The 13,880-nt window shown below is 42.0% G+C and overlaps 1 protein-coding gene across 4 annotated transcripts in view; it reads left to right on the top strand.

Annotated features, from left to right (window-relative positions):
- The window catches only part of ATP10B (ATPase phospholipid transporting 10B (putative)), a 136,702-nt gene that overhangs the window by 73,037 nt on the left and 49,785 nt on the right, over positions 1-13,880 (top strand). For 2 of the 4 annotated variants that reach the window (XM_077924417.1, XM_028717405.2), the window contains 2 exons: positions 8,676-8,971; positions 10,764-10,958. In XM_077924417.1, the coding sequence (XP_077780543.1) occupies positions 8,694-8,971; positions 10,764-10,958 (473 nt within the window). In that variant the 5' untranslated portion in view covers positions 8,676-8,693. Of the gene's footprint in view, positions 1-3,363; positions 3,476-8,675; positions 8,972-10,763; positions 10,959-13,282; positions 13,879-13,880 lie in introns of those variants that run through there. The other 2 variants (XM_077924415.1, XM_028717406.2) reach the window with 2 other exon arrangements.

Below are 13,880 nucleotides of genomic sequence, written 5' to 3'. Positions count from 1 at the left end.
ACAGTTCGCCCTGCTCTGTTGTAATTACTGCAACAGTAACAATGGAAGTGGCATGGATTTTCCTTTTTGTCTTCATTTATCTGTATGAATTCAATGTATTACACAGTCTTGGAAAGCCCACCTTGCATTTCTATCTAGGTGTGTGCCCAATTGACCCAATCTAGCTCCGCTGATAACTTGCCCTGCTCTGTTGTAATTTATGCGCTGTGGTCTAAACCACTGAGCCTAGGGCTTGCTGATCGGAAAGTCAGCGATTCGAATCCCCGCAATGGGGTGAGCTCCTGTTGCTCAATCCCTGCTCCTGCCCTCCTAGCAGTTCGAAAGCACGTCAAAGTGCAAGTAGATAAACAGGTACTGCTCCGGCGGCAAGGTAAACAGTGTTTCCGTGCACTGCTCTGGTTCACCAGAAGCAGCTTAGTCATGCTGGCCACATGACCCGGAAGCTGTCTGCAGACAAACGCCGGTTCCCTCGGCCTATAGAGCAAGATGAGCGCCGCAACTCAGAGTCGTCCGTGACTGGACCTAACGGTCAGGGGTACCTTTACCTTTACCTTTAACTGTGAAAATGGGCATGGGTTTTCATAATCATCCATTTATTCATGTGCCACTTTCTCCCCAGATTGTGCCCAAAGCAGCTTATAACATGCCAAACTTAAAACACACACGCACACACACCTGGCAATAGTACTTTAAATCGAAGCCTAGGGAAAATATGCAAGTTTGTTGTGCAGTGATGTACTGTGAGAAATGGGGAGAGGAATGTGTCCTATTTCTGACCTGAAAACAAGACTTGGGTGAATTTCAAGCCTTGGAGCCTTGGGGAAACTGTTTATGGATGTTTAGAATAAATAAAATCCCTCTTAGATCAGGATATGTTTGCACCACAGCCTCACTGCCACAGTTTCTAAAGCTACCCCTGAGGGTACATTTTCTTTATGTCTGTCATCAAATAAGACTAGGGAAGTTATGTATTTAGAAACAAAGCTGGGGAGTCATTAATAAGGCTCTAGGTTACAAGGAACTCTTTATGGTTCTTTCTCTATTTGGATTGATGGGGACATTGCTTGAGAGCCATTTTTCTTCAGCATCAATTTCCTTCCCTTGGTGTGAATGATTGTTTGTCTGCTGACAGCTGGCAGTGTGATCAGCACACAAACTGTTCATAAATGTAACTGCTTTCAAGAGAGCTATTTGTACAGGCGGGAAAGCTTGACGTCTAATAGAAGAAACTAGTAGGCAGGGTATTTAGATTGTAAAATAAATCCGTAGCTGGTTAGAGATTGGCTGTAGCTTAGAATGGCTCACTCCCCTTTTAGAAGCAGAAACTGTGTGTGTTGTTTTGGCTTGGTTTGTTGGTGAGGAGCTTCTTCCTTGATACATTGGTAGTCTGTGCACCATCTCCCACTTCAGGTGCCAGATGATATTCCATGATAGTTATACTCAGAGTGGACCCATTGAAATTTATGGGCATTAATTTCAGTGGATCTATTTTTGTTAAGTTGTGGGTGAACATATCAGACGACACAGCGGTTCTTCAAACAGCTCTTGTTTATTCACAGGTCAGAACAGAACTGAAGTGAAGGGTTCAGCCAGCCTGCTTATATAGAGCTCCACTAGAATGCAACAGTAACCATTTTCTGTAACTATCCAATCACTGAACGTCACTTTCAATCCCTTATTTGCATATGTGGACCTCAGTGAAAACTATCTACAGTATCCCCCTGCTGGCCCAGGGTGAGAACTTCAGTACATAACAATTTTGACTATGCTTAACACTGAAGATCAACATAGGAAAGCAAAACTCCAAATTCTGTTTCTGGGCAATCCATTTTCTGTGCATGCGCACATGTGTGTGTGCGCACACACAAAGTGAAATTCCATGGCTCACAATAATTATGCAAACCGAGCCTATAATGAACCCTTTTGTTTTCTTTAGCTGTTAGTGGGAAAGAGAAAGGGGCTGTATGAAACAATAAAGTATTTTCTTCAGAGCCACACGCTGGATATAGACAAGCTACAGGTCTGTATAAGTGTTTGCAAGCAATATTCCCTGTTGAGTATGAATAGAATCGTAACACCTAAAAATGGCCCATTTAATAGGTGGCTACAATAATTCCCAATTGAGTGTTGTGTATGTTGGGCAGGCTATAATGAATAGGTGTGCGAGTTTCAGTCATGTGACAACAAGTGCAGCAAAAGTCATAAATGAATCACGATTGGTGAAACACACCTTTGACTGCTGGAGAAGATGGGACATTTTAAAACTCTTTATTTGAGAAGCACGTTCTTACCGAGGCATGTTTGTTGAGGCAGTTTATCTCAGCCAAATATCATATAAAGACAGCTTTGCACTTTATATGGTGTACACTCAAGCTTTTAAAGTGTGCTCCTAAAATGTAAAGACATGTCCTTCCAAGGACATGTATCATAATGGCAGGCAATAGCACTTGGCAGGGTGGCTCTTCTTTTCTTAGCTCCCATGGTGAGGGGGTGCTCTGACTGGAGAGTTACCTCAGCTTTGTGACAGGTGAGAGAAAGGTTAAGCCTCTCTTCCTCGTGTGCTGTGTTCCCAATGAAAATTGCCGCTACATCCTTAGTATTATGGCAGTTGGTTTAAGTTTTTCTATTGTGCTTGTAAGTCTCTTTGAGTGAATTGCCATAATAATGATAACAATCAGTGCTTTTCTTCTAGAAAAAGAACAGTGCAGTCAAACCTCAGTTCCCAAACACTTCCGTTATCATACATTTCGGCTCCCGAACGCCAAAAACCCGGAAGTAAATGTTCCAGTTTTTGAACATTCTTTGGAAGCTGAACATCCGATGCAGCTTCTGCTTGAGTGAGGGAAGCTCTTGCAACCAATCAGAAGCTGTGCCTCAGTTGTTGAACATTTTGGAAGCCAAACGGGCTTCCGGAACAGATTACGTTTGACAACCGAGGTTTGACTGTACATTGGGTACCCCCAGAAAAAAGCACTGAGAATAATAACATTAAAGGGAACAAACACTTCCTGAGACACATTTAACATAACATACAGTTAGACCCCTAGCTGTATCAGAGACACCAATAATAGTTCACCAATGGTTTTGCAAATCCCAGCTTATATTTTACACACAGCAGACACAGGCAACTTAAGAGCCTGGAAATCATACCTGTTACAATGGATGTGCCACCCACTTCTCCACACTAGTCTGATTATTTCCACCCCATCCATGCACCCTTCATTATAATTTGTGACCTAAATTAAAGCAGTTATTCTAACAGAGGCTTTTCCAGGGCCTTGGACCATTAATATTTCCTCAGGCCTCTGAAAATGCCTTGCATAAAACATTCTGATCTCAGTTGTCTCCTTTGCATCACTTTAGCTGGAAGCTTTGTGATGATACCTACTTGTGAAAGGTCTTTTCCGACTGAACACTTTGGGATGCAAGTAATTTTGTCAGGATGAAAATTCACTGAAAACAATTTCAGAACAAGGTGAGTTAAGACTGTAATAACATTATCTAATTGAAAATCCCTTTAAGGCCTTTGAGACCATATTATAATAACCTGGCTGATTAATTTATAGGCAGCAGAGATTTGGAACATAGAGCACAGCTGGACACTGGCCAGTCTGATGTGGTCAAAATCAGCTAATGAGAGAGTTTCAGTCTGGTAACTGAGATACTTAATGAAAGGGGGATGTGAAAATGGAAATTAATTATTTCTTGTAGTTAAAAGGACAATCTTTGAAGTTAGTATACCTATGGCAGGCAACTTAGTGTGACACTTCACAAATCAAACAACCCAGAAGAGGAACTTTAGAAAACTAAAATTCATTAACACTTTAAACCAGCACTTTTTTTAAAAAAATGTAAGTTTTTTAACTCTTTTAAACTGTGTTCTAAATTACTGTCCTGGGACCTTAGGATGAAGGGCAGGTAATAAAACATCAACAACAACAACAACAACAACAACAACAGTATAACAAACAAGTGTTTTTCTTTTTCTTTTTCCTTGTCGTCTCCTTTTAGGTATATATAGCATCCAACAAGCAGGTACTTCTTGAATCCTCTGAAGAGTTTGCTATCTAAATAAAATTGTAGGGAATGTATATGAAGGCTGGCTAATTATTTCATTGGAATTTGACTCCAAGGTGCCAAGGTTAACTCCAGTGCCAAGGTTAACACCCTCTTCTTACAAAACCCATTGCGAGTACTCCTGAGTACAGGTAGAGTCGGATTTCATCAGAGAGGCAGACTGATATCTGGTCTTCAAAACTTGTCAACTACTTATAGCCCTTGTTTCCTTTGTCTTTGGGGCTCTTCCACAGCTCCATTGGCCCATCCGCTTTTCCCTGGGGAAACTGGCAGTTTACCACTGAACAGATCAAACAGCAATCGGGTTTTCTGTGCATTGCCGTTTGTTCCAATTTAGGGACAAAGAGCGTGCTTTTCAGGGGAAAGCTGTGCGGCAAATGCAATACTACTCGGATTCATGACTAGAAAGCATAGGGCAAGCAGAAAAGACCCCTACTTTCTAGCCATGGAAGAAGTGAAAGTATGGATGAACCAGGGCTGGATTTAGGTTTGATGAAGCCCTAAGCTACTGAAGGTAATGGGGCCCTTTATATGTCCTTTGTCAACAACAAATTGTCACTGTTTTTTGTGTTGAATATATGCCATATGGTAATTTATGGACCTAATAGGTATCTAAAGCCATTTGCACATAAAAAATATGTATTTTATCAAAGTAATTGTTCATCTGAAATACAATTAAGAAGAAGTATATTGGGGGGGGCAGGAGAGTGGGGCCCTAGGCTATAGCATGTTTAGCTTATACGTAAATCCAGCACTGGGATGAACCCTACGTCAGAGCTACCTCCAAAGTTGCAGTTCTTCCAGCCAGCGGCGTAGGAAGGGGGTTGCAGGGGATGCGGTCCGCCCCAAGTGTCATCCTTGAGGGGGGTGACAAAATGGCACACCGTGGGAGGCGGCACTTACCGTGGGGCCTGGCCTGCAGCACGCCCGAGCCACGCGTCTCTCCTGGGCTCGGGCCCCCACGCAACCCAAAACAGCAGTGTGGGGCTTGCGTCTGCCAGGCAGACTCCGTGAGCAGCTCGCCGCACCGCCCCCCTGGGCGGATCACCGCGCGCACACACACACACCTGGGTGGATCGCCGCAGCGCCCCCGTGCATGGCTTGTCCCGCCCCCATGGGCAGATCGCCCTGCCCTGCGGCTCTGGGTGCTGGAGCAGCTAGCTACACCCCTGCTACAATCTTGAGGAATTACATTAAATAAAAGTGATGTTAGGAGGGGACACCTATAAAACTGCAGGCCCCAAAGGACAAACTACTTGGTATGATAAACACACTTTTAAAAACATGTGCTAAAACTTGGAAAGGAAATACCGCAGTGGAGCCCTGAGTTAGAAAGTGCTCCTGATCTGGTTAGTGGCTCACACCAGTTTCCTACCCCAAATCCCTCCCGCTGCTGTTTACCAGCAAAATTGCAAGCAGATGGGGAGATGGGGGGTACTTAGCAGGAAATAGTTGCTTTTCCTTCATGATAAGCATGTGTTTTACAAACTGCAGTTATGCAGTTTTGCCATAAGCTTTCATCCAAAGGGTTTATCTGGAAAAAAAATTCCCTTTCTCCAAAACTGTAACATCAGGGGCTGCCTTCAGTGCTCTTCTGGTGCATTTGTACCTTGCCAACCACATCACCGCTTTACCCCTCAGCCTCCCAGTACAGTAATTTAAATTTCTTAAGTCTATTGACTTTAGTAGGTCTACTCTGAACATGACTGGCACCGGATATCAACCATTCATCTGATTCTCTGTTATAATTTCATGATACCTTATGATTTCGGATTGTTCACTGGTTCCGTTTTTTAATGATAAGTGATATACAAATTTGTATAAATAAATAATTGTATGTATGAATGAATTTGTATAAGTAGTGTGGTGTAGTGGTTAAGAGCGGTAGTCTCGTAATCTGGGGAACCGGGTTCACGTCTCCGCTCCTCCACATGCAGCTGCTGGGTGACCTTGGGCCAGTCACACTTCTTTGAAGTCTCTCAGCCCCACTCACCTCACAGAGTGTTTGTTGTGGGGGAGGAAGGGAAAGGAGAATGTTAGCCACTTTGAGACTCCTTAAAGGGAGTGAAAGGCGGGATATCAAATCCAAACTCTTCTTCTTCTAAGTAAATAAAAAAAATGCAGTGCTCTGTTGAACATCTATCACGGCAATCATCCATCCTTGGTCAATACACATCTGCACAATCGTATTTGACAAGGCTAGGTTTATCACATGATTATCTGAACTTGTTGCTGCACTGTTTGTTTCAGGTGAAAGAAAACCACAGAATTACAATTAGCCCATGCTTTCTCACTTTTTTGCTTAGGGACTTTTAATGAAGACACCAGGGCCTGGAGGCAGAAGTAGGAGCAAATGGGAAGAATACAAATGTCATTAATAAGTCAAACCAAGAACCCATCTAATCCAGAACTCTTATTTTCAACAGTGACCATTCACAAACAGGGATAGTTTGTTGTTGTTGTTGTTTAGTCGTTTAGACGTGTCCGACTCTTCGTGACCCCATGGACCAGAGCACGCCAGGCACTCCTGTCTTCCACTGCCTCCCGCAGTTTGGTCAAACTCATGTTTGTAGCTTCGAGAACACCGTCCAACCATCTCGTCCTCTGTCGTCCCCTTCTCCTTGTGCCCTCCATCTTTCCCAACATCAGGGTCTTTTCCAGGGAGTCTTCTCTTCTCATGAGGTGGCCAAAGTATTGGAGCCTCAGCTTCACAAGGGATAGTTGGTGCCTCTAAATTATAAGGACCAATCCACCCTTTTACCTCCTTGATATTAATTTCTCCTTTAATTACATTTGCTCCAGAGGTTCATTCCTCCCCCTCCCCCTCCCCCTGGAAAAAAAAAAGCATAAATTCTCTCAAACCCTCAGCTACTTAATTGCCATCTCTGATTTTTTCCCACCAAGAGAGACAAGTCCCAGGTTTTCGTGATCGTTTCAGCTTCCTCTCACTCCCCTTCTTTCAGAATAAAAGAATAAAAATTCTAACTTGTGTACAGAAAATAATATAATGTAATTGTCAGTAAGACAGATAAAATCAACAAAAATTTAAAGACCAGCATAAATAACTATGACTATGACTGGGGAGGCTTGCTGAAGTAAAAAAGGAAGTCTTTAACAAGATTCTAAAACAGTTTGATGAGAGGTCCTGCCTAATGTTATTATTCCCCATAAATGAATGATGAACCATCTCCATTTTTCACTCAGTTCAGTGTCTTGCCTAGCCAGCTTTTCCTGTCTTCCTTTGCCATTATTATTATTATTATTATTAGTAGTAGTAGTAGTAGTAGTAGTAGTAGTAGTAGTACACTGCTCATCTAACTGGGTTGCCCTTCAGTTCAGACGCATCTCAGTATTTTTGGCCAGCTCTGCCTCCAGCTTAAGGAGGTGGGGAAACAAGAATGTGTGATTTAAAATGCAAAACACTAATTTATTTCGCTTGGATGTGCATCCTGATATTTTCATTGCATTTATTGGTCTTTCTCAAGACAGCAGGCTGCCTGTGCTTTGTGCAGCCTGACTGAGCACCTCAAACTGCTCGTAGGGAGAGCATGAAGGTGATGGCTATCCTCTCTGTCTCAGCTTCCTGCTTCCAATACTACCTCCCCAAACATGAATGTGCCATTGGGTTATAATGAGTAGTAGCCACTCCTGGCAATAACATAATAGCAGGAAGCAATGAAACAGCACCAAGTCTTCAGAATTGGTGGTACTGGTGATTTCAGACCCTTTCATTTCCACATTCAGCGTAGCAGTTTTTTAAGGAGCAGGCTACAATTTCTCAGGGGAGAAAAACATAACCTCTGTCGCCACTTTGTGACCAAGGGGGCAGTGTGTTGGGAGGATCAGACACTTCACAGTGACCAGAGGAAGACCTCGAGCACACCACAGCCCCCATGGGCACCAGGTTGGCAACCTCTGGCTTACATGGTGTAGAGGTTACCTTTGCTTACATGCCTTTGCTTGCAGTTTCAATGCTTTTTTGGCACATAAGTCATTTTGTAAGTGACTTCAGTGCTTAAACTGAAGTAGATTTTTAAATTATTATTTTAGAATTAGACCATTAGCTGGATTCTAGAATTGCTTGCTGCTTTGTGCTGTCTTCTAGGTTTTTCCCCCTCCACAAGTTGTGATCACTTCCAGCACTGAGGAAGCATGCAGTTTATTAGACTTTGATCTAATAAACAACTATATGCATATTTCATTCCACAGCATGCCAGATATCCTTTCCCTTGGTTTTCATATTGTAACATTTCGACATCTGCTGTGACTCAGTTCACTGTATGTTGGCATCACCTTCCCACTCTGTTTGTATGAAATGATCTCTGTATGGATATTGCAAAAACCCCTGTATGCATTTTAACAACAAAACTGTGATTTATTCCAAACAGTTAAACAGTTTGTTCTTTCTCTTCTCAAAGTATTTTTATTGTACTTGTTAGCCTATGCAATTTGTTCTGGAAACACAATATTTGAAATTCAGGCAGCCAGTACATTAACTTGAGATGTTCATTTGCTGCCCTTAAGCTTCACTAGCAAGAAATGCATTTGCTCCCAAACTGGAATTGGTTTTCAGCCCTTGTTATGTGTTTTTCTTTCAGGCAATTCCATAGGTGAAAATGGCTCTGTCAGTAGACTCTGCTTGGTATCGCTGGCAGTCTTGGTGGTCCGTAGAAGAGGTCTCCCAGACTCAGTTGGAATCAGCACCTCTGTTGTCAGCTGACAAAGAGAGGCAGAAATACGTCTTGGACAAATGGAGAGTTGTATTTCCCAGTAATGAGAGATTTCAGAAAGAATCAGAGAAAGTCCGTCGTGTTTATTCTGGAAACGGGATACGGACCACCAAGTACACTTTGCTGACTTTTATACCTCAAAATCTCTTCGAGCAGTTTCACAGGTATTTCTATACACACCACAACTATATAGATAAAAAGGTTTTGCATATATTTTCAGGGATGGAAAGGCATTCAGAAGAAATGCTAGAACGGTAAAGCAATGCAAAAAGTGTTAGATGGGATAGTTTGAGTTAAAAAGCCTAACCTACGGTAGTTAAATCTGAAAACTCAATCGGTGTAGTGTACTGTAGAATTTAACAGAAAACATTCCAATTCTCATAGGGTTAGGGAAAAAATACACAAAATATACCATATTCGATACAGCCAAACACCTACAACATTAAAAACAAGAGTCCCATGGCAACTTAAATGTATTGTGGCAAAGACTACAGTCCACTATGTCAAATGTTTAATACCAATCAGTTACAACAACAGCAAAACCTATACTCATCCATAATTGAACCCTGATGAAGATCCTTGTCTGGCATATATTACAGAGATATGGTTGGATGAAGCAGGAGTTCCGTTCCTATCACAGCTATGGACAGTTAGTTTCCTAATACACCACTAATGGAGAATTTGCAGGTGGAGGTCTAGTCACTTGGATAAATAGAAATTTGGTTTCTGTCATCATGTTCCCCTAGTATATGAATATATAGTATATAAAAATATGGTAACAGACCACATATGTAGCATGTGTGTTGTGGGTTTTGGGATCTAGGAATGGGTTGGGATTTCTACTTAGTGCACTACGTGGCAAATTCCGTAAATGAGCTTATTGAGGTGACATAGAATTAGTGTTGAGATCTTTCTGATAGGGTAAAACCCCGTATTTCATGGCTGCCATGATAACCAACAGACTAACCCAATATATTAAGGTAAAAGGACCCCTGACTGTTAGGTCCAGTCGCGGACGACTCTGGGGTTGCGGCGCTCATTTCGCTTTAGTGGCCGAGGGAGCCAGCGTATAGCTTTCAGGTCATGTGGCCAGGATGACTAAGTCGCTACCGGCAAACCAAAGCAGCGCACGGAAACGCTGTTTACGCTGCTGCCAGAGTGGTACCTATTTATCTACTTGCACTGTGTGCTTTCAAACTGCCAGGTTGGCAGGAGCAGGGACCGAGCAACGGGAGCTCACCCCATCACGGGGATTTAAACATCTGACCTTCTGATCGGCAAGCCCTAGGCTCTGTGGTTTAACCCACAGCACCACCTGCATCCCCACCCAATACTATACTAGCTCACATATACTTCAGATCATGGTCTCAACTTGATTTTCTATTTCGATTGAACAAGGAGGGGCCTCCTATGGGGAGATTAAGTATCTCCTTTGTCCTTGGCAGACCATTCTTTAGTGAAGCCCAGCAGCTTGCAGCCCTAGAGGGGGTGAGCATCTCAAGAAGCTGATTGATCCAAGTAGTGCAGGGGTCAGCAAACTTTTTCAGCAGGGAGCTGGTCCACTGTCCCTCAGACCTTGTGGAGGCTGGATGATTTTTTTGGGGGGTGAACCAATTCCTATGGCCCACAAATAACCCAGAGATGCATTTTAAATAAAAGCACACAGTATACTCATGTAAAAACACCAGGCAGGCCCCACAAATAACTCAGAGATGCATTTTAAATAAAAGGACACATTCTACTCATGTAAAAACACACTGATTCCCAGACCGTATGTGGGCCGGATTTAGAAGGCGATTGGGCCAGATCTGGCCCCCGGGCCTTAGTTTGCCTGCCCATGAATTAGGATTTCATACTTTTCCTGTTGTTGTTAACTACCCAAAAAGAACCAAATTAGGAAGTGGAAATCAAGTGTAAAATTATCAACCTCTTTTAATGGCATACAATTTTTTTTAGGTTGGCCAATGTCTATTTCCTGTTCTTGGTGATCATCAACTGGTTCCCACAGCTAGAAGTCTTCCACAGGGAGATCACAATGCTACCTTTGGTTGCTGTGCTTTTAGTTATTGCAATTAAAGATGGTGCTGAAGATTTTAAGAGATATAGGTTTGATCAGCAAATCAATTCTTCCAAGACTAAAGCATACAATAGGTAAGCTTTCTTCTGCTTCATTAACTAATACTCCAGATCTCCATTCCAGCGCTCTGTTCCAGCCTTTTCAGTACTGGCCCCGCCTTGGTGGAACGCTCTGTCACAAGAGACTAGGGTCCTGCGGGACTTGACATCTTTCCGCAGGGCCTGCAAGACAGAGCTGTTCCACCAGGCCTTTGGTTTGGACTCAGTCTGACCCTTGTGTTTTCCCTCCCCTTACGGTTTTGCTCCATGGGCTACTTTCAAAATGAGGCTGCATTTTAAATTGCATTTTAACCTGTATTTTAAATTGGTGGGGGTTTTTTCCTATTATGATTTTACTGTAATTTTACTGGTGTTAGCTGCCCTGAGCCCGGCTCTGGCAGAGGAGGGTGTGGTATAAATAAAATTTATTATTATTATTATTATTATTATTATTATTATTATTATTATTACAATCAAATAACTGGCAATCATATTCTGTAGTAGATGATTTCTGCTTTAAAATTCATGTTGAAATCCTCTTCTGGCTCTAGATGGCATCTTAAAAATTTATTTTGGCAAACATATTAGAAAACTATTCTTGTGTTATGCTGGGATTACTTGAATTCCTGCCAGACTGCAACGACCAGTCTGCATGCTTCTGCAGGAGACACTTCTATCTCTACAGAGTTGTGTGTTTTTGTTGCTGTTGACAAAAGGGATATGTAACTTCCAATGCTCCTAGTGCCCACCATGAATGTTCTTGTGCTCCTGCTTGCAGGAGGAATCTGCTTGGCCACTGTGAGAACAGGATGCTGGACTAGATGAACCATCATTCCGATCCAACAGGCTCTTCTTATGTTCTTACGGGCATACAAAACACTTAGGCACCTGGGAGGAATTCTATTTCCTAGGGTCTCTGATGCCTGTAACATCATTCCAGCAAGTGGCACTTTAATGAGACATTACCTAATTTGCACTTTGTGAACCAAAATGCAAACAGAAATGCTGCTATCCTTCAAAATTAATACTTTTTCTGAATTTTGTGATGAGGTTAACCAGACAAAGAATGGGTGGTAGTCAACTATGTTTTACTCAGAATAAACCTACTGAAATTAATGGACGTAACGTAACCTTTCTCATTAATTTCAATGGATCTAATTTAAGTAAATCTGCACTGATTACCACCCATTGTGCATCTGTTAGAAGAAAATGTGCATAAAAGCACACATATTAGTGAAAGTAGTGTGCACACACAAAAATGCTTTTTATTAGGGGAAATGGCTTGCAAAACTGTATCTTAGGCAAAATTGCATATGGAAATCTGTTTATTAGGAGAAAATTGCAATGAAAGGCTGGTGAATTTTCATGAGGATCTCTTTTAAAAACCACAAATTGCTATGGAAATGTGGAAAACTGAATTTAAGATTGGAAAAAATGAGAAACTTAACTGAGACCAGTTTCATCCCTCCCTACTCACAATGTGGGGTTAGAAGACTTTCAGGAGGGTATTTGGGTTTTGCTGCATTCCCAAATATGTAATTGAGACTTGGGCTCAGAATTAACTTAGACGCAATATTTTGTTTTAAATGGATTTTCTGATCCCAATTCAGAGGCATCAAGTTGCATTGTTCTATGTCTTGGGGGGGGTGTTTTTACAAGTGCTACAGTGCTTTGGCCCCTGCCCTCCTAACACCACACCACAGAAAGTTATTCATAAAATAAAGATGCAACCTGTTTTCAGCAGCTCTGTATTCAACTCCTCTTTCTCCTTTCTACTTCCTGGTCCAGGCCCAACTGGGCTATTTTATTTTTGGCTACAAGAAGGAAGCAGAATGCAAAGGAATAACATTTCCAGAGGCTGGGAATCCTCATGGTGACAAGAAATACAATATATTAAGAAAAGTAAACACAAATATGCAAATGTTCTTTTTTTGTGCAAATAATGCAGGCTGTAGAATTCATCTTTGGTCTGTGTGTAGTTTAGTTTTGTTGCATAGAATTTCTTTGTGCAGAAATTTGATTGATTTTGAGCCCTGTATGCCTGTGCACGCACGCACACACACACACACACACATGGCATTTAATATACATTAAACTTGTGATATTAAGAATATGTCCCAAATATTCAAATAAGAGACAAATAGGCTGAAACATTGTCTGCTGTTCATAGTGAGATTCAGGAAGTTTCTATACAAGTGTATATCTGAGGAACAAAGTCCTCATTCATCACTACAAAGAGCAAGCACTAGGACCCAGGATCACTCACTTGGATGACTGGAAAACCGGTTTATAGGAGGGTGATACCTGTGTGCATTTGTGACGTAGGTGTTCCAGCAGGTGTTGACTAAAAGCAAGTGAAAGCAATTGCTTTAGTTAAACTCAGACCGGCACTTTGCCGTGCAGCGAACCTACTTAAAGACTGAAGCTTACATTTTCAGAAACCTGTGCAAGAAAGTGTGGCTTTTAAGGGACAGGAAGATGTCAAGGAAATGTGCCCTATAAAATTCCTGAGGGACATCTTTCGGTTCAGAAGACCATGCTGCCAGAATGCTGCTTCTGATTCTGAGAATGAGGAGCCTGAAGAGAGAAGGACGAGGAGAAGAAAGAAAGAAGAAGCAAAAAGAGTCGTCGTTTCTAACTTGCCCTTTGAAGACACGTGGAAAGAAAACCCAAACAGACATTATGTGGGCAACAGGATCAAGACCACAAGATACACCCTTCTGTCCTTCATCCCTAAAAACCTGTATGAACAATTTCATCGATTTGCTAATTTATATTTTGTGGGCATTGCAGTACTCAATTTTGTGCCGGTGGTCAATGCATTTGAACCTGGGGTATCTGTGATCCCAGTCTGTGTTATCATGGCCATCACAGCTATCAAAGACGCTTGGGAGGACTTTCGGAGATTCAAACTGGACAGAGAGATCAATAGCATGGGCTGTCTGGTATACAAAAGGT

The sequence above is a fragment of the Podarcis muralis genome, chromosome 2 (assembly GCF_964188315.1).
Source record: "Podarcis muralis chromosome 2, rPodMur119.hap1.1, whole genome shotgun sequence".
In the NCBI taxonomy this organism is placed as follows: Eukaryota; Metazoa; Chordata; class Lepidosauria; order Squamata; family Lacertidae; genus Podarcis; species Podarcis muralis.
The sequence above is the reverse complement of the archived record's forward strand: the minus strand, read 5'-3'. Positions and strand labels throughout refer to the sequence as shown.